This window comes from Lontra canadensis, unplaced genomic scaffold, assembly GCF_010015895.1.
Source record: "Lontra canadensis isolate GAN:19392208 unplaced genomic scaffold, GSC_riverotter_1.0 scaffold45, whole genome shotgun sequence".
Taxonomy (NCBI): domain Eukaryota; kingdom Metazoa; phylum Chordata; class Mammalia; order Carnivora; family Mustelidae; genus Lontra; species Lontra canadensis.
In genome coordinates this window covers 5,988,124-6,008,314 of record NW_022631039.1, presented here as the reverse complement: position 1 = coordinate 6,008,314, position 20,191 = coordinate 5,988,124, and the positions used below count along the sequence as shown (strand labels likewise).

General features: G+C 55.1%; 2 protein-coding genes across 2 annotated transcripts in view; one reads left to right on the top strand and one right to left on the bottom strand.

Annotated features, from left to right (window-relative positions):
* MLXIPL (MLX interacting protein like) overlaps positions 1-2,423 on the bottom strand; it is a 31,211-nt gene extending 28,788 nt beyond the window's left edge. The window contains exon 1 of the mRNA XM_032872442.1: positions 2,295-2,423. The gene's annotated coding sequence lies outside the window, so the exon portion shown is untranslated. The remainder of the gene's footprint in view (positions 1-2,294) is intronic.
* Positions 2,424-11,841: 9,418 nt separating this feature from the next.
* On the top strand, positions 11,842-15,746 carry VPS37D (VPS37D subunit of ESCRT-I). The gene is made up of 4 exons (XM_032872437.1): positions 11,842-12,037; positions 13,379-13,550; positions 14,021-14,103; positions 14,659-15,746. The coding sequence occupies exons 1-4, from the start codon at positions 11,900-11,902 to the stop codon at positions 15,019-15,021; spliced, it is 756 nt and encodes a 251-aa protein (XP_032728328.1). The 5' UTR covers positions 11,842-11,899; the 3' UTR covers positions 15,022-15,746.
* The last annotated feature ends 4,445 nt before the right edge of the window (positions 15,747-20,191 follow it).

The following is a 20,191-nucleotide window of genomic DNA, read 5'->3' as shown; positions in this document are numbered from 1 at the left end:
TTAGCCAACCTCAAAGAGGAAAGGCAAACGTGAGCAGGCTTGCTCCAGAAGCTCAAAGTTAAGGAGCAGGAAAGGCAGGCAGGGAGGGAGAGGTGGGGGCCATGTGGACCCCCATGGGCATCCATGAATCTACCCCCTCTGACGCAGAGCTTGCCCACAGCTGCCGCCAACAGTCCCCGGGAGCCCACTTAACCCCAAGTGACAGATGAGCAGAGTGAGGCCCAGAGGCGACAGTGGGAGCAGAAATCGGAGTTTTGGAATTAGGGTGCCTTGTTCTGAATCGCAGCCCAGTCATTTCCAGGCTGTGTGACCTTGAGCCCGTGCCTTGACTTCTCTGAGTCTCTGATAGATCTTTATAGATGAGTTTCCTCATCTATAAAGTGAAGACAACATCCCTTCTCAGGTTATCAGGAAGAAGGAAACAGTGACAGAAAATCGCAGTGGCTGGCACACAGTAGGTGCCCAGCAAGATTCAGGCTCTCCTTCCCCCTTCCCAGCTACCCTGGGCTTCAGGGAGCCTCTTTTTCTTTCCTCGCCGGACTCACATCTGAGCCCAAACCCCTTCATCAGTACTGATCAGGAAGTGAGAGCTGGGCTGATGAGGGCCTCTCCCACTTGCCTTTGCCCCCCACAGAGCCAGCAGCAGGGCCAAGGGCAGCCTCTGAGGGAGGTCCCAGGTAGGGCTCCTGCCCAAAAGGAGGAAGTGGGCTTTGGGGCAGGTGCGGTCCATGGGAGCCTCGAAAACACAGCCTCTCCCACCTCCACGCCGCTTTGCGTTTGTCAAATCTCATTTTGCCCTCCACCTCAGTTTCCCAGTGTCGCCTGCCCTGGTGCCTCACACGAGTACACACACAGGACAGGCCAGGGGATTTCTGTTTACAGCACTTCAAGACCCCAGGTGGGTCCCTGACCCTGGCCCCCTCACCTGGGCCCAGGTCAAGTCCTGATCCCGCAGCCTGAGTCCTGAGCGTGATTCCAAACTGAGTCCTGGCCTGGGGTAGATCATGTCCTTGGTGGGGGATAGGGGTGCAGCCAGAAGGATCCCCCTCTCAAGGGAGGGGAAATCCTGGTTGCTGCAGCACAGAGCTCCTCAGTGGGACTCTCCTCCCTCCTCCAGGAGCTGCCCTGTCCCAAGGCTTAGGAGTTGAGCCTCCTTGGGGCGAGTGCGTGAGCCCACTGCTCAGGTTCCTGGGCCTGAATTCCCCAGGCCTCAGTGCTCCTCCCCCTGGATCTGGGGCTCCTGGGCAGGAGATGGGCAGGCCAGATGCAGAGAACAGAAGGAGACACACCTGGACAAGATGGAGGCCTGGGCCGGATCCCCGGCCCCACTCAATCCCTGATCCAGCTGACCCTGGGATATCCTCGCCCTTGCGACGACAGACCACAGGGACCTTGCTTGGAGAGGCCTGCCCTGTCCTCCAAAGCATCCTGGTGTCCCGTTGAATCCTGTCCCTATCTCCACTCCAAGTGGCCCAGAAACAAGTTTCCCCATATCACAGAGGGAGAGCCGGGCCCAGAGAAAGGAAGTAACGTGCCCAAGGTCACACAGCCCGATGCAGACAAGAACTCCGAGCTCCTAAAGCCAGGCCACGCCTGACCACAGGTCCTTTGCCCACTAGGGTGCCCTCAGGAGACACTGAGGTGGGGAGAGGGTGGTTGCGAGGCAGAAGGAAAGCCTGGGCTTCCCGGGCCGGACCAGTGGGAGTGCCCTTTGCCACTTTTCTAACTACACCTGTTGGCTGGATGTCTGGTGGTCACGAATGCACAGGGCTTCCCAGCCACACGGTAACCTCTGGCTTCTCCCTGCCCAGCCAGGGGGAGCTCTGAGCCCTTGCTCCTGGTCCTAGGGCCCACCTGGGGCCAGCTTCTCATGGCACCCACACCTGTCCAGGGCAGAGGGTGCAACTGGGAGAAAGAGGGCCCTCCCTCCTGCCTCCCTCTTGCCTCCCTTAGCCCGCTCTCAGCTCCCTGGAGAGTCCCCAGACCACCATTCAATCCTTACCCAGCCCATGGGACGCCAGGAGGCCTTGGGAACCTGGGTGCACCTGGTAAAGCCGGCAGGATGAACTCCCAGATTCTCAGTCCTGAGCCCTCTCTGGGGTCTGAGCTAGCCTCCTCCTCCTGGCTGCTGGGCCGGGACAGGTACACAAGAGCATTAACCCCAGCAGCCGCGGGGAGCCAGAGAAGTGTCCCTCCCCCTTTGACAAGTGCAGAGACAGGTCCAGCCTGGGGGACGATGTGACTCCCCCTGGGCCAGGCACCTGCATTCACCTGATGCCCTCCTCGCCCCTCACCTGGATTCTGCGCGATCTGCGGGCGGGGTGGGTCCCAGGCAGCGCCACAGGGTCCGCTCCGGCGGAGTCCGGGGGCCCGGAGCCGCGGGGCTCACGCGGGATGCTCCCGGGGCCGCGGCCGACAGCAGCCGCGTCTTCTCTGCGCCAGCGGCAGAGGGCTCTGTGCACTGCGCCCTGGGCTCGGCTTTTAGCAGCGGGTGTGGACGCGGGCACTGCCCGGCCCCCGCCCGCTCGAGATGTCCTTTGCCCCTTGATCGGGTGCCTCCTTCTCTCCTTAGCACGTGGATGGCAGCCGCTCACCCGTCTGGCTGCCTGTGGGACAGACATGGCCCGGGCCGCGGGCCCAGGCGCCTGCCAATCCCCGTCTGGGACCTGCTCGTGCCCGCTCACCTTTAACCCCCGTCTCCCCGGGGGCTTGATGCGGGGCTCCCAAACCGAGGTCTGGGTTTGAGAAGGGAGGAGCCACAGGTATGGGGCCCCGGCCCAGGTGGGCATAGAAGGAGGCTGGGACTTTGCGGCTAGCTCCCTGAGCCTCAAACCCTGTGGGAAACTCCCTCCCCCCATTTGGGCTCCCATCCGACTCACCCAACCCCATTCATTCCCCTAGTGCCAGCTCCATCCCGGACCCCACCCTGAGCTCACTCTGCCTCCAAGCTCCCTCCCTCTCCTTGATTTCCCACGACCCTCAGGAGCACCCCTTACCTTCCCTGGGCTCTCTTCCCCTCCTTGAACCACTCCCCACTCTCTCTGGACACACCAAAACCCTTCTCCACTTTTATAAATCCTCCCCCTCCACAACTTTCTGCTCTTCCAGAGTTCCCTTTCCCTCTTGACCTCCTTCCTCTCCTCCTAAGCCTCTTTCTGGTGCCAGTTTCCTCAAGTTCGAGATGGGAAGCACGGTGGAGGGGATGGCGGCAGTCTTGGGCCTTCACATCCAAGGAAGGCAGAGGAAAGAAGTTCCTCGAAGGAATCCAATCCAGGAAGTCTTCCTGGAGGAGGAAGAGGCCCGTGGTTCCTCTGATGCTAAGAAAGGAAGGAGATGACTTTGATGGCTTCTGGTGACTGGCTCCCCTCTCTTGATGGAAGCTGGAGAGACATGGGGGGGTCTCCTCATTTAAGAAAGTCTCCTGAAGATCAACAGAACGCATCTCCCCCTTCAAATGAAGATTTTCTAAAGCAAGGGCAAGGTCTCATTTCAACTTGATAAATCATTACTTCTAGCTAATGTTTGCCCAGCAATGACTACTTGCCAGGGTCCGGCCTACGCTTCTTAAGTCCTTTGTGTGAGTTAAGTCATTGAATTCCCTCAGGGACTGGATGGGATGGATATTTTCTCCCCATTTTACAGATGAGGAAACAGAGGCACAGGGAGATTCATAGAGGTGGTAGGTGGCAGAGCTGGAGTTTGAGCCCGGATGTCCTGGCTTGGCACCTGGTGTGTAATAGATCTTTTGCTGGGGGCCAGGGGCTGGGAAAGACGACCTAAATGCTGTTCCTGGTCTCAGGGGACCTCTAGTTTAACAGGGAAGCATAGAAGAGTCTTTAGTGACTCTGGTACAGGTCTGGTCGGCATCCAGGCTGTGACCGGAAGTGGCAGGAAGGAAGGACTGATCCTACCTTTGGAGGAAGAGGTATGTATGTGCTAGGCCAAGGTCGGTTCTTCAACAGCTTTCGGTCAAGGTATGGGGAGGAAGGGCATCTGAGATGGAGGGACCTCTTGGGCAAAAGCAGGGGAGATATGGAAATGCATTGTAAGGTCAAGGGGTAGTCAGGCTTCTGGATTGACTGGGAAAGGGTCTCTGGGTCAGGTACCGAGACTGGGGAAAAGAAAGAGGGACAGAATCATGGAGGAACACAGATGCAGACAAAGAAATGAAGACCAGCAGAGAAATAACAGGGAGCCATGGAAGAATGATGAGCAAAGGCAGAACCAGGGGCTTTGCAGAGATTGTGGCAAAGAGGGAAGCAGGGGCTACATGGGGGTGGGTGCCTGAGCCCAGGAAGGACAGCGCTGCCTGTGTAACTGACCTGGGGGGGAGGTGAACCAAAGACTTGTGGAGCAGAAGGGACAGTTTGTCACCGTGATTTCTTAAGGGTGCTTCTCCAAAGGGCGTGGGTCTCCTTCAGCTCTGGATCCAGCCCCAGAGCAGGACCAGGGGAGAACTAGCATGCTTGTAAATGTCATGTGAATTGCATGAAAAGGATTTGGGGCTAGATGGAAGATGCGGGGCTGAGAAAGTCTTTCCTGGTTTGAGCCTAACTGCCGGGCAGGATGCTAACCCCCCAAACCAAATAAGGGGGTGCCCTAGGGGCTGAATGAGCAGACTTCGAAGATTGGGGGTTGGGGGTTGGGGGGGTTGGTGATGACCAGCAGACTGTTGTCTTCAGGATGACAGGTGAAATCTATACCTCCCAGGACGAGGCAGGTGGGGAGCTGACTCTTGATCTCGGGGTCGTGAGTTCGAGCCCCATGATGATTACTTAAATAAATAAACTTAAAAAAATGACCAATAGTACATGAAAAGATGTTCAGCCTCATTAGTCATCAGAAAAATGCAAGTCAGAATCACGAGATCCTATTTCATATCCACTAGGATAGTTATAATAAGAAAGATAGACAATACAGTGTTGGCGAAGGAATTGGAATCCTCATCCTTTGTTGGTGCAGGTGAAGGGTGGCAAGGCTGCTTTGGAAAGTGGTCTGGCCTTTCCTCAAAAAGGTTAAACACAAAGTTATCATATACCCACTCACTGGTATATAGCCAAGAGAAAAACACACGTCACCTAAAAACTTGTGTGTGAATGTTCATAAGAGAATTATTCATAATAGCCAAAAAAGGCAAACAGCCCCAATGTTCATCAACAATGGACGGATAAACAAAATCATGGTGTACACAGACAACAGAGTATTATTTAGCCTTAAGAAGGATGAAAATCGGGGTCCTAGGATCGAGCCCCAAGTCTCTGCTCTGCAGGGAACCTGCTTCCTCCTCTCTCTCTCTCTGCCTGCCTCTTTGCCTACTTGTGATCTCTGTGTGTCAAATAAACAAATAAAATCTTAAAAAAAAAAAGAGGAAACTCCTGTGACCCGCTAAAACATGGATAAATCTTGAAGATATTATGCTCAGTGAAATAAAGTAATCACAAAAGGACAAATATTGTAGATTCCACTTATATGAGCTCCCTGGAGCAGTCAGATTCATGGAGATGGAGAGGAGAAAATAGTGGGTATCAAGGGCTAGGAGGAGGGGGAAATGGGGTGTTCGTATTTAATGGATATAGAGTTCCAGTTTGGGAAGATCAACAAGTTCTGGGGATGGATGGTTGTGTTGGTCACTGAGCAACGTGAATGTGTTTAGTGTCACAAGGTGTATTCTTAAAAATGATTAAAATGGTAAATTTTATGTTATGTATATTTTACCCCCCCAAAAAATCAGAAAGACTTGTGTAGTAATAAATACTACATTGTGAATGATTTTTTTTAAAGATTTATTTTATTTTATTTATTTGACAGACAGAGATCACAAATAGGCAGAAAGGCGGGCGGGGGGGCGGGTGGTGGGGGGGAGGGAGCAGGCTCCCCGCTGAGCAGAGAGCCCCATGCTGGGCTTGATCCTAGAACCCTGAGACAATGACCTGAGCCAAAGGCAGTGGACTGAGCCACCCAGGCGCCCCATGAATGAATTTTTTAAAAAAAGATTTCATTTGGGGCGCCTGGGTGGCTCAGTGGGTTAAAGCCTCTGCCTTTGACTCAAGTCATGATCCCAGGGTCCTAGGATCGAGCCCCAAGTCGGGCTCTCTGCTTGGCAGGGAGCCTGCCCCCCCCACTTGTGATCTCTATCTGACTTGTGATCTTTGTCTGTGAAATAAATAAATAAAATCTTTAAAAACATAAAAAAGTTTTTCATTTATTCATTTGAGAGAGCGTGTGAGAGAGAGCACAAGTGAGAAGCCGGGAGCCAGACGCAGGGCTGGATCCCAGGATCCCAGGATGGTCACTTGAGCTGAAGGCAGACTCTTAACTGTCTGAGCCACCCTGGCGCCCCCAGTGTAAACGAATCTTGAAAACATTATGTTAAATGAAAGAAGACAGGGGCACCTGGGTGGCCCAGTTGCTTGAGGGACTGACTCTTGATTTTGGCTTGGGTTGTGATCTCAGTTGGGGCAGGAATGGGGAGTGATTGCTAATGGTTACGGAGTTTTGTTCTGGGGTGATGGAAACATTCTAAAATTGTGCTGATGTACCCCAAATCACTGAACTGTACAAATTGAATTGTTGAATTGTATGGCATGTGAATTATATCTCGATAGAATTGTTTTTATTGTTTTGTTGTTTAAAGAGGGTAGCGATTGGGCTCTTGGAGAATAATGAATTTAAACACTGAACCAGGGAGCGGAACCATGAAGATGAAGCGTCCCCTTTGTATAGTCAGCGCCGGAAGTTCATGACAGATAGTAGGTACCCCATAAATTAAAACCAAGGGAGGGGCACCTGGGTGGCTCAGTGGGTTAAGTCTCTGCCTTCAGCTCAGGTCATGATTTCAGGGTCCTGGGATGGAGCCCTGCATCGGGTTCTCTGCTTGGCAGGGAGCCTGCTTCCCCCTATCTCTCTGCCTGCCTCTCTGCCTACTTGTGATCTCTCTCTCTGTCAAATAAATAAATAAAATCTTAAAACAAAAACAAAAACGATGGAGTGTTTCCAGAAAGAGAAACACATCCCAGCTGCTGTTTTTGAAGCACTGACTAGATGTCAGGCATCATGCAAGACACATGTCAGGACACATCCTTCAACTACCCATTTTACAGATAATGTAACTGAGGCTCAAGGAATGAAGGCATTTACTCTTGGTTACACAAGAAGTGGCAGAACTTAGAAAGGGATCCAGGTATGTCTGACTCCACGTCTAAAAATAGACCCTAAAAATTATTAATTTTATATGAAAGTTTTAAGACTTTATTTTATTTTTAAAGATTTTATTTATTTGACAGAGAGAGACAGAGCAAGAGAGGAGAACACAAGTAGGGGGAGTTGGAGAGGGAGAAGCAGGCCTCCCAGCAAGCAGGGAGCCTGACTCGGGGAGTTTTCAGACTTTAATAAAAATATAAAGAATAATACCAGGTACCCCCACTAGCTTAAGAAATTGAACTATCGGGGCACCTGGGTGGCTCAGTGGGTTGAGCCGCTGCCTTCAGCTCAGGTCATGATCTCAGGGTCCTGGGATCGAGTCCCACATCAGGCTCTCTGCTCGGCGAGGAGCCTGCTTCCCTCTCTCTCTCTCTCTCTCTCTCTCTCTCTCTGCCTGCCTCTCCGTCTACTTGTGATCTCTCTCTGTCAAATAAATAAATAAAATCTTTAAAAAAAAAGAAATTGAACTATCTCTCAATGCTATTGAACTTCCTTTGATCTCCTCCCTGATTCCATCCTCTTTTTTTTTCTTTGCTAAGGATTTTTTTATTTCTTTGAGAGAGAGAGAGAGAGCATGAGCAGGGGGAAGGGCAGAGGGAGAAGCAGACTTCCCGATGAGCAGGGAGCCTAATGCGGGGCTCGGAGCCTAATGGGGGGCTCGATCCCAGGACCCTGGGATCAGGACATGAGTCCAAGGCAGATGCTCAATCCACTGAGCCACCCAGGCTCCTCCCCTGCATCCTCCTTTTGCCAGACAGCCATGCTCCTGGATTTGGTATTTCTTGTTCCCACTTTTACTTTGTACATATCTGCAAGCAATAGGAAGTATAGTTTTGCATGTTTCTAGACTTTGTATAAACAGCACTGCAGGGAGGAGGTCTCTTCTCGCTCAACGTTGTTTGTGGATTCACTGAAATTGACAGGGTAGCTAAAATTTGCTCGTGTCCATTGGTGTTTAGTACAAAGAACTGACCGTATGACGGTTCCCTGGTTCCTTTGCCACTCTCCGGGGCTTGGGCGTTTGGGTTGTTTCCAGTTTTCTGTTACGACAAGTAGAGCCACTGTGAGCGTTCCCATTCTCGTCTCCTAGCCCAGAGGACCAAAAATTCCTACGAGTTTGTATTAGTTTCTTATCGCCGCTGTAACAAATTCGTGCCTTAAAACCCTGCGAATTTGTTATCTTACAGGTCTGGACAGTCAGAAGTTCAAAATGGGTTTCACTGGGCTGAAGTCAAGGTGTCGGCAGGGTCACGCTCCCTCCAGAGTCTCGATGCATTTCCTTTCCCTTTCTGGTTTCTAGAAGCTGCCCTCTACTCTTTATCGTGAAGCTCCTTCCTTCATCTTCAAAACCAGCAACACAGTGTCTTCGAGCTTCTCTCTGACTCCGGCTCTCTGATTCCCCTGCTGCAAGTCTTCTAATTCTGACCCTGCTGCCTCCCTTTAATAAGGACCTTTGTGATGACTTTGGCCCACCTGGGTGATCCAGGACCATCCCCCCCACCCATCTGGAGACCCTGAATTTAATCATATCCGCAAAGTCCCTTTTGCCTCGTTTTTTGTTGTTTTGTTGTTTTTATTTCTATTGGACTATCTGATACAGACGAGTCCCTTTTGCCTTGTAAAGTAACACACTCACAGTTTTCTGGGGTTTAGGCTGTGGCCAGAGGGGAAGAGCTGGGTAGTATGATAGGGGGTGTCTTTGAATCGTGAGCTTGTCAGACTGCTCTCTGGAAGGAAGAATGGATTCTCTCTCCCACCCACAGGGCATAAGAGCGCCTGTTGCTTCCCACCCTCACCAAGACTTGCTGTTGTCTGACTTTTTAATTTTCACCTGCCCGACAGCGATGAAATGTCTGGGCTCTGACCGCAGTGTGGTCAAGAAAGAGATGGTGGTCAACGGTGAGAGTAGCCCTGGTGGTAAGGAAGTGGCCGATGATCTTGACTTTGGGCACTGCCCTGGAAGTGGTGAGAGGGGAGTGACGTCAGCCTGAGTCAAGGAATAAGGAGGGTGAGGAAATGGGCCGTGAGGGTACCGGGGATGTCTTAGTCTGCTCGGGCTGCCGAAACAAAATTCCACAGACTGAGTGGCTTAAATAGAGACTTTTCTTTCTCATACTTCTGGAGGCTGGAAAGTCCAAGATCAAAGTCCTAGCAGCTGGGGCTTCTGGTGGGAGCCCTCTTCCTGGCTTGCAGAGAGCCACCTTCTTGTGTCCTCGAGAGAGAAAGAACTCCAGTCTCTCCTCCCCGTCTTATAAGCACACTAATCCCATCACGGGGCCCCAATCTCACACCTCATCTAAACCCAATCACCTCCCAAAGGCCCACCTCCAAAAACCATCACACTGGGGGTTCGGGCTGTGACATATGAATTTGGGGGGAGGATACACAACTACTCAGTCCACCCCAAGTTACTTCAAAATATTGGGGGTGGTGGTGAAAGGAAGGGGGCAGTCTAGAGGCAGAGATGAAAGGTGAAAGGGCCAGAGACGGGAAGCGAGACATAACTACTAGATTGGGTCAAGGCATCTCGGGGGAGGCAGGTGGAGGGGAGACCCATAGCGAAGGTATCTGGGTTGGCTTTGGAACAAGGGGGGCTGCTCTTCCTGGACGCAGCGGGGAAGGAAGGACTCCAGGGCAGATGCAGAAAAAACCCAAAGTGGTGAGGCAGAAAGTTGGTGGGAGCTTCTCCATGGGATGGGTGGCAGAGTTATCTCCTGAGAGGGCAGGAGCGGGTGCGAGGGTCTGAGTGTGGGGAAGGTTTACGAGGTGTGTTGTTGGGCGGCTTCAACAGAGGGTCCACTGAGCAAGGGGGAGGGGGGACTGGCAAGAAAAAGGGGACGAGCTGAGGCAAGCGTCTCCCATGGGATCTAAGCAGCGCCTCCTCGGGAAGCCCAGAGGAGGAAGGGGTAAAGCAGGGCAGGTAGGGGGGCGTGTCTAGGAGCACTCTGGAAGCTTAGAGGAAATGGTGGGTCCTGAGGAGGCAGAGCAGAACCAGGGAGATCATAACCAGGAACCTGGAAAGTGCAGAGGTGTTCTTGCTAGTGGCCAGGACCAGGGTGGAGAGACAGCAGGGACTGTAGGAGCCCAGAAGAGAGGGGTGCACAACCCACCCTGGAGAGGGAGAGACAGCTTCCTGGAGGTGGTGGTCTTCCAGCTGAGTCTTGAAGGGGAAAATCAAATTTCAGTTATCATAAAAATGTGGAAGGGGGCGCCTGGGTGTATCAGTGGGTTGAAGCCTCTGCCTTCAGCTCGGGTCATGATCTCGGGGTCCTGGGATCAAGCCCTGCATCAGGCTCTCTGCCTACTTGTGATCTCTGTCTGTCAAATAAATAAATAAATAAATAAATCTTTTTTAAAAATGTGGAAGGAAAACTGTCGTCAGAGTCTGTCAACAAGCCTGTCTGCTCGACTCCATCGGGCACCTCTCCAATGGACAGTCCGTTTTGTCTCTCCTTCTCACCTATCTCTGCCATGCCCAGGGTGCGCTGGCTGGTTTGGGAGACTCCTTGGCAGATGAAGTTCTCTCTGGGTTCATTGTTTTTTTCTCTTCAGCTTCAGAACTCCTATTCATCCCTCAAAACCCAGCTCAAATATCACCTCTGCTGGTGTCTTCCCCCCACTCGCCCCACCCCCACCCCTACCCCTCGCGAGGCTTTCAGACTATCCCGGTCCCACCTCTGCGCTTTCTCAGTGCAGTGAGTTGGAACAAGCTCCAGTCACTGCTGCTTGATTTTTAGACAAGTGACTTCATCTCTGAGTGTCTGTCTCCGGACCCTGGCACTGCTTGAAGATAAGCTACCTGACATCACGTGGGAATCACAAAGGAAGACATCCCGTGGTGACACCTGCCATTCTCCCTTGCACGAAGGGAAGCTGAGAATGTGACTCTCTGCCTCAATCCGAGAGCTCTCTGAGGGCAGAGACCATGCCCCCGCGGAGCCTCGCCCAGTGCCCGGCACAGAGAGGCACCACGTGCTCCGTGCACACTGCACAGGCAGGAAGAACCGAGCCCGCCTATCGTGTACCTGTAATGTGACTTTGGGGAGATGACATCATCTGTGTGCATCTGTCTCCCCCATCTCTGGCAGAACAATCACTCGCACTGGGTATTCACTGGCTGCGTGTAAGACCCTCCTCATTCACTAGCTCCGATCCTCAGGGTGTGCGTCATCGCCCCATTTTACAGAAGAGAACACTGAGTCTTGGGGCGGTACACGGCTCGTCCGAGTTAGCAACAGGGCAGAAGCTCCCGGCGCCCCGCCAAACACGGGAGATTGTTGTGCGAATCCAAGAGAGGAATGTGAAATAGCCCTGCAAACTGTAAACGCCTGGGGTGGGAGCGTCCGCGCCCGGGCGGGGGGGGGCGTGGTGAATGACGGCCGGAGACCGGGTGCGGAGACTGACGGCTTCGGGTATACCCGCCTGGCGGCGGGAGGATGGCTTTGCCGCGAGCTTTCGGGTGCGGGAGGCGCGGCTCTGCCGGGGCCGCCAGGGGTGCGGCCCGCCCCCTCCCGCCCCACCCCCAGCCCCAGAGCCGCGGCCCCTTTAAGAGCGGGCGGGGCGCCCTCTGGCGGCGGAGCGCCGAGCGCGGCGGGAGCCAGAGCCGGATCCCGGAGCCGGAGCGGAGCGGAGCGGAGCCGGGGCGGAGCGGGCCGAGCGGGCCGAGCCAGCAGCCGAGCTGGGGGCGCGGGCGGGCGGCATGTACCGGGCCCGGGCGGCGCGGGCGGGGCCGGAGCCCGGCAGCCCGGGGCGCTTTGGGATCCTCAGCACCGGGCAGCTCCGGGACCTGCTTCAGGATGAGCCCAAGCTGGACCGGATCGTGCGGCTCAGCAGGAAGGTAGCGCGGGGGGCGCGGGCGGGGGGCGCGGGGGACGGGCCGCGGCCTGCCGGACCTGCCGGGCGACCGAAGGGCCGCGCGGGCCGGGCCGCGGGGCTGCGGGAACCTGGCACGTCCGAGTGGGCCCCGCGGAGCCGCCCCCGGGGAAGGGGGCGCCCGGAGCCGGCCTGGGGCGGGTGGGGCGCGGGAGACCCGGGGAGGCGCCCGTGCACCCCCGGGATGGCCGCGAGGCGTGTCCTCCAGCGGATGCTCCGGGGAGGTGTGTTCCGGGGACAGGGTCTGGCTGTGTTGTGGGGGGCCCTGTCTCGCACACCCACGTTCTGTAGGGCCAGAAAGGGGAGGCGCCTTCCATAGGGGAGAACTAGGGGCCTGTTTGACACCTGGGGGGACCTCTGGGGGGGCGTCTGCATTCTAGGGGTGCCGGAGGGGGCTTTGTGGCTTCCGTTGGGGAGGGGGACTGGAAGCTGAGGCGTGAATTCCGTAGGCCACCATAAGAGAAAGTTGTATATTTCACGGGAGATAGGCCCGGGCTGCTTGTCCGTAGGGGGTAGAAAGGAAAAGTGTCTGTTGGAGGGAGGCAGACAGGAGGGGCCTGTGCATCCTACAGGGGACAGATGGAGGGTAGTGTGTTCTCCAGGGCCAGGGAGGGGGGCTTGGCCCTCCGACAGACAGAAGGAAGAAGCATTCTCAAGAGCCCGGAGAGAAAGGGGGTCTGCTTTCTGCAAGAGAAGGAGAAGCTGGGAGCAGGTGCTGGGGATCAGGGAGGAGAAGGGGGTGTGTATCCCCTGGGGTGTGGGGATTCCACTGGAGGGCAGGAGGAGGGGTGCAAAGGGAAGCGAGGGTGGCTTGAGGGGGGGTACTGTGCGGGGACAGGGCGAAGACATCACTCTGGAGAGTGAGAGCAGGGGGGAATGTTTTCGGCACACACACCTGAGGAGGAAGCAGACAAAGGCCTGGAACAAGAGGGAAGCTGCCCATGCATGGAAAATGGGACAGAGGAGGGCGGGGGACTCCTCAGGGACCTGAGCAGACATATTAATTGAAAAATTAAAAATTAACTAACATTTGTGGAGGCGGTCATCGTTTTCCTTACTTGGGCTCACAACAACCCCGGAAGGTAGCTGTTTTCTGCTCACTTTGTATAAGAGGAAACTGAGGCCCAGAGAGCGAACTCAAGGCAAAGCCCCGTCCTGGCCTCTTGGAGTCCCTCCACCTGTTAGCCGGCCATCCTGAAGGCGGGGTGCCTAGGGCTTGGCCCTTGGGCTCTGTGCCCTGGGTCGGGGGGGGCAGTAGGGGGATCTGGGCAGATGCCCTGAGTGGGCCTCCCGGCTCTTCTGGCAGTTCCAGGGCCTGCAGCTGGAGCGTGAGGCATGCCTGGCCTCCAACTACGCACTAGCCAAGGAGAACCTGGCACTGCGGCCCCGCCTGGAGATGGGCCGGGCTGCCCTGGCCATCAAGTACCAGGAGCTTCGAGAGGTGGCCGAGAGCTGTGCAGACAAGCTGCAGCGACTGGGTGAGGGACACCTGGGAGAACCGCCTGCGACGGGCGCCGTTGCCTTTCTGGCTGGCTGGGCTTGGGAAGGGCGAGGCTCTGAAGGGCAGGTCTTGGGCAGCCCTCCTCCCTGGCCAAGTCTTAGGGGTGCCGCTCCTGGAACACTGAGTTGGGGAAATGAGCAGTCCAGGAGTAGAACTGGGTTGGAAAAGCCAGAAGGGGGCTCTGAGTAGGGGAAGAAAAGCTGCCCTGGGGTGCTCTAGGGGGCAAAGCCTCTGCTTCCTCTTTTGTGCTAGGACTGGGGTAGACCCCCTGGGGTAGGTTCACAAACTGATCCCATGGGCAGGACCCTGAGGCACCAGAGAGAAGCAGAGAGTCACACACAGGGTCAGGGAGAGTCAGGATCAGGCCCTGGGTCTCTGGCCTGGCTTATCTTGGGCGACGGGCCCTGAAGGCAGGTGCTCTTTACTCTGTCCCTCTGTGGCCTTCAGAGGAGAGCGTGCATCGCTGGAGCCCTCACTGCGCGCTGGGCTGGCTGCAGGCTGAGCTGGAAGAGGCCGAGCAGGAGGCTGAGGTGAGGGGAGGGGCCTCGGGGCTGGGGATGGCAGGGAGGGAGACCCAGCCTATCATCGCCCCCCTCCTTCGTTCTTACACTGCAGCGTTGAGAGCCCCTCCTCCAGGAAGCCCTCCCTGAGTGCCTGGCCCCAGGAGAGCCTGCTACTCTGCTGTCCAGTTGTCCACCTTGGACAGCGAGGCTCATCCTCCCCAGCTGTGAACGTCTCAGCGTAGGACAGTGTAGACTGGGTCCGTAGAGGAGCTGGGACGAACTTCTCCGTGCTGGGTTGGGAGCACAGTGCTCAGGGAGTCCCAGGAGGTAGCAGAGGGGGGCCTTGATGAGAGACACCTAAGTTTACTCCAGGTGTGTCCCCATCTCTGATTCTGCCTCTTCTTCTACCCAGCAGAGGACATGCATCCCCAGTCCCTTGGCAAGTCCCAGGCAGGCCCAGGCTAGAAGTCAGGGGCCCCATCTCCCAGCCGTGGGGTGGGCGCCCCGGAAGAGATTCGGGGTGAGAGGGGGAGAGGTGTCTGGCGGGGCTCTTCGCAAACTGTCCCCGCCCTCCCATCCCAGGAGCAGATGGAGCAGCTGCTGCTGGGCGAGCAGAGCCTGGAGGCCTTCCTGCCCGCCTTCCAGCGCGGCCGCGCCCTCGCCCACCTGAGGCGGACCCAGGCGGAGAAGCTGCAGGAGCTGCTGCGGCGCCGGGAGCGGTCAGCCCAGCCGGCCCCCACTGCTGCCGCAGACGCCCCCAAACCCTTCCCCGCCGCAGCCGTCCTGCCCACCGGGGCCGCCCGGGGGCCGCCAGCAGTGCCCCGGAGCCTGCCTCCCTTGGACTCCCGCCCAGTGCCCCCTCTGAAGGGCTCCCCTGGGTGCCCCCTTGGCCCGGCCCCGCTGCTGAGCCCTCGGCCCTCGCAGCCAGAGCCCCCCCACCGGTAGGATCCAGGGTATGGCCCCCCAGTGGGGGACCCAGACAAACTTGATCTGTGGCTCCTCCTCCTCCCCCACTGTCTGGGTGGGGGGAGGGGCAGGCCCCTCCCCCTGGCCTCAGGCAGGCCCTGGCCCTGGAGGCTGAGCTGGGGAGGAGGGTCACCTAGAAGATGTCCAGAGAGAGGCCGGAGGTGGGGTGGGCAGGGTGCCTCTGGCGCTGAGGAAACGCTGCCTTTTTTTCCTCCCTGGCTGGGGCCTCCAGGGTAATGGGCCAGCTCCAATGAAAGAACTTTCCTGCTGGGCCCCCCCCCCTGCCCGGAAGGTGCCTGCTTCCCCCAGGGGGCCTGACTGCACCCTTCCACTCCACTGGGCTAGCACAATGCCAAGACCGACAGGAGCGCTTTCCATCACATCCTGCTCCTACCTTTCCCCAGTTCTGGGGCCTACCGCCTAGGAGCCAGGTGGTCAGGCCCCAGCTGCGGGGCCAGGGACACCATGGCCCCGGGGCTACTCTGTGCCCCACTCCCGCTCCAGACCCTGGGGCAAGGTAGGCCAGGGGCTCCTGACCTGCACCGATGCGAGTGGGCCATCCCCAGGAAAGACCATTCTGTATTTTTCTGTCCCCGTCTCCTTAGAATGGAACCTTTTTGAGGGCAGGTCCTTGTCTTTGTATGTTCTGTCCCCAGCCCCACCTCCCAGGGGCCGTCAATAAATGTGATGATGAGGATGACGATGGTGCCCGACTAGTCTCTGCTCCCTCAACCAGCCACTCTGCTCTCGCAGCCTTCACACCCGAGCTCTTGCGACGCCCTCCCTTCCTCTCTGCCCCCCCAAAGCCTAGCTGTCCTTCAGGTCCAGCACTGCTGCTGCCTCTTCCATGAAGCCTTCTCTGACTACCAACCCATGGGAGTCTTTCCTAACTCTTGTGGCCAGAAGCACACTCTGCTCCATCACTGTTCTCCAACCGCCTCACCTGTATGCACCTTCTCTTCCTGGGTTTGTAAGCCCAGTCGGGATGGTACCTATTCCTGCTCTGGCCTGCTGAATGACCACCTCCCGTGAGGGGTGGAGGGGCTTCTGTGAGGCTGAAGGTCATGTTTTCAGCTAGGGTGAATACTCGGTAACCAGCTTAGGCGATGAGGGTGGGAGAGGAGATTGGGAGAGCGGGAACAGGCCCTGGGTCGGCTTAGGTCAAGTCTAATGAAATGCAGTTTGGCGGGGAGGCCTGGAAGGTCTGGCAAACAGGAGGGGGCAGGCAGAGTGCTATAGAAGTGAACGTGATCATGGTCCATGGGACAGAACCATCTAGAAAGAGGAAAGTATTGCATTGGCTCTATTCTTCACTCAAGTTTTATACTGTAGGAGGGACTCACCCCCGTTACAAACCACCATCGTTGGTCTCCTGGGCATGTCCCTAAAGCACACAATGAGAACGGGGACTGGGCCTAAATCCCACAACGAGGAGCTGAGAGCCATCTGAGATAGGTGCGAGGATTAACCTCCGAACCCACAAAGGGCTAGAGGTGTAGAGCCAGAGGTCAGAGTCAAGACCGGTAGGTGGAAACCATAGGATGGATGGGGTCCGTCCACAAAAATGAGCGAGCAGTGCCCGTGTGGAGTTGGAGAGATTTCAGCAGCGGTCGGAGGGACTGGCCCATCTGAACTTTCCAGAGCCCTTCAGGTCTAGACAGAGGTATACCAGTTAGGGGTGCAGTCAAAGCTTGTGCAGAGTGTCCACTCGAGAAGGTCTACCCCACACTGGCCTTGGTTCTCCTGCTGTCCTTGCTGCTAGCCCCTGAGCTGCTGGAGGCTGAGGGACACCAGAACCACAAGGTACCTGCCTGACATGAGACAAGACTGAACTACTCTGAAGACCTCCCACATTCTCAGCACAGCCTAGGGCAGGCTGGGCCCCTCTTGTCCTGGCTTTCCATAGCTGGGCCTTGCTTCCGGGGTTGTGGATTTGTGACCAAAAGGAGAAAAGGAGTTGGGATTGGGCATGTCTGAACCCTCCTCCACTAGCGGGAATTGGCGAGCAGCCTCTGGAAGGCAGAGGTTAATGTGCACTCCCTAGTCATTCAGCCTCCCCACCCCAGAACAGGTAAGAAAAAGGAATGACCAACCCCAGGGGACGGGCTGGGAGGGGAGAAAAATATTACTCAAGCAAACCAGATGATATCTTTCTGCGGGTCTTACATCACTCACCTTCCTTAAAGAGCTCAAACTCAGTTTTAGAAGGGTAGGGAACAAGGCCTTTTAGTGTTCAGCTCTGGCATGAAAAAGACTTGAGGCTGGTGGGTATGGATACCAACAGAGTGGAGTGAGCTCAGTTCTGGGCCATGAGAAAGTCTTTGAGATGGATGGTTAATAAACTTCATTAACCCTCATGCTTGAAGATACATGGAATATTCTGGAAGGCTCTGGAAGGTTCCAGCCAGTCTGGGCTCTTCCTCTGCCACTTGGCAATTTCTGGAAATTTCTGTTTCCAGGTTCCAAGACCCCAGGGAATGTCCCTGAGCTCAATCCTCTGTGAGAGAGAACCTGAGAGTCTACATCAATGGGCCCCTGAGAAAGGTCCCACCTATTACAAACCACCAGGGCTTTTTACAAACCAAAACCAAAAAGTTGTCCAAACAGCAAAACTTCTATCCCTTTTTGTAAAAACAGAGAGTTCCTGCCCTTTTAAGAAAGTCTGTTATGTACACATCCTTGTTTAAGAATCGCTATCTCGGGCATTATCCTAAGCTTCCCCCCTTATGTCTGAAATATAAAACATAACCGAGGAGCGGGGAGGGACTAAGGCTTATTGAATCAAGCAGGCCTGAACCGGAGTGGGCTAAAATCTTTACTACTGAACTGTGGTGTGGTCAGTGCAGAGCCAGGGCTAACAACTTGTCCCTGACTTCCAAGGCTAGAGACAAATGGTTCAAGCTGGACTACCTGTTGGTTTCTTCCAATTTATACAAGGATTTTACACAAATGATCGAGGGCAGGAATTGATGGTACCTGCCTTTGTCCAGGGCCTTGCCACTGCTGTAGACTTCTCAAAAGATCCTTCTTGTCTCACATGAAAATAAGGTTTAGACTTACTTACGCTTAGAGCGTGAGCTCTCGTAACAACATACGTTGTCTGCAAGCTCAAAGGGTTGCCTCGGCTAGGAGGCTCACAAAAGGGCAAAGCTGCCCATTTCCACAAAGAAATACACCCTCTCCCGTTTTTTGGAAAAAATGCACGGTCCCTTCTTTTTCCCTCCTTGATAGACAAGGAGCATAGAGAGCATTTCTCTATTATGAGCAAAATGGCCAAGTGTGTAGATCACGGCCTTTTACATTTCCCCTCTGTGGGTGGGCGTGCCGCGAACCCGGGAGCCACGTCCTCCCTAAAAGGCAGATGTTAACAGCTTTTCCCAGGTGCTAGTACAAGTGTGGAAGTGAGCGCAAGGGCGGCAAGTTTTCTCATTTTTTGAGAGAAGTCAGAAATCTAGTTTTTTATACAGTCTCCCGTTTTGAAAGTTGGCTGAAGTTTTTGAAGACGTTGTGCCGGCCAGAGCGAAACACGGTGTACAGGTTGGCTGTGTGGCCTCTGGGACCACGAGCGGCAGCGCATTCTTGGTCCTCCTGAAACAGGTCTTGCCTTGTCTACCAGAAGCCCCCTCCCAGAACTGAGGGTGTGAATACTGTAGGGGCCAAAGCCGGATGGGAGGGAGAACGCACAGGACCCCAGCCGTAAGAGATAGATTGTGTGACACCATGACCATGACCTTGGAGCAAGTGCTCTCTGCACCTGCTGCTTGGGGATTATGGCACTGAGCGTTCTCAGTATATCCAAGTTCACCACGAGGACCCAGATTCAGGTCTCGCGGTCATCCTCACACAGTAACAGAGGAACCCTCAACTGCTTTGCACAAACCCTACAGCCACCAGGCCCACAAGCTGGCCTGAGAACCAAGGTACTGAGGGCAGGCAAGGCAGGCTTTCTCCTAGGATCCTGATCATGGCAGGTGGCAGTGTGTGATCTTGTCACAAGGCTGAGGCATGGAGAAGAGGTAAAGACCAGGATAGAGCCCACTTCTCTAGGGCACTGAATTCAAGACAGTGGATTGAAGGAACACCACTACTTTCTAGTCTCTCTTCCTGCGATCTGGTGACCTTCCAGAAAGGTCTGAGATATGCCACCTTCACCCTGAGGCCATTTCCCCCAAAACGAGTATGGTGGCCATTTACTTGGGCTCCATCCTTGGTGCCGAGGCTTGCGACCGTAAGGACTGTGTGTGTGCGTGCATTACGTTATATATTTAGTGACCAAATGGACAGCTCCCTGGTCTAAGGGAGGTTATCTGTATTCATCTTGGCTCATGCTAGGATCATTACGGAAGGAAAGGTGCACCAAGTGAACAAAATGCCAGAACCTCAGAAGGGAAGCAAGAAATCCTACTCCCTCAGCGCTGGGATCTGTAAAGGATCAGTTCCCCAGCAGTTAAAAAATGTAACAAAGGGCAAGGTTTGGCTCAGGAGAAATAAAGTCCTGATCGAGTCCAAAGACAGTATCAGAATTGCCTACACAAGGACACCTTTGACTACTGTCTTGTCCGTGTCTCCGTGTTCAGGACTCGCGTGAGCGCCTCTCAGCGGCATACTGTACTCGCCCACTCCATACTGTACTCGCCCACTCCATACTGTACTCGCCCACTCCATACTGTACTCGCCCACTCCAACGAGCGCAGCGTGAGGCAGGCTGGGCTGCTCTTACCCTTCTCCTGTCCTAGGTCCAGCCTTCGCGGGAGTTTTAGTTTGTGATCAAAAGGAGAAGAGGGACTGGAGTTGAACATGTCTGAGCCTTCCTCCACTATCTGGAACTTGACAGCAGCCTCTAGAAGGCAGGGATAACGTCCCCGGCCTGGTTCAGCCTCTCCTCCGTAGGGGAGGTAAGAAACTGAGAAAGGAACAACTTAGGGCCGTCTTAGGAGAAGGGGGAAAGGTGGGAAGGGGGGAAATATGATAGGGACCAGTTTGGGGATCCTCCAAAAAGTCTCCCACACATCTCCCCTTCCATAAAGGGCCCAGACTCCATCTTAGGGAGAGTAGAGATCACTCTGGGCTAAAAAACCAAAATGAAAACAAAACACCTGAGGCAGGCAGGATGGCACTGTGAGAGTAGTGTAAGCCTGGTTCTAAGGCC

Coding starts and splice junctions, on each gene's coding strand:
- VPS37D (XM_032872437.1), top strand. CDS start 11,900: ATGTACCGGGCCCGGGCGGCGCGGGCGGGGCCGGAGCCCGGCAGCCCG. Junction 12,038..13,378: donor TCGTGCGGCTCAGCAGGAAG/GTAGCGCGGGGG, acceptor CTCTTCTGGCAG/TTCCAGGGCCTGCAGCTGGA. Junction 13,551..14,020: donor AGACAAGCTGCAGCGACTGG/GTGAGGGACACC, acceptor TGTGGCCTTCAG/AGGAGAGCGTGCATCGCTGG.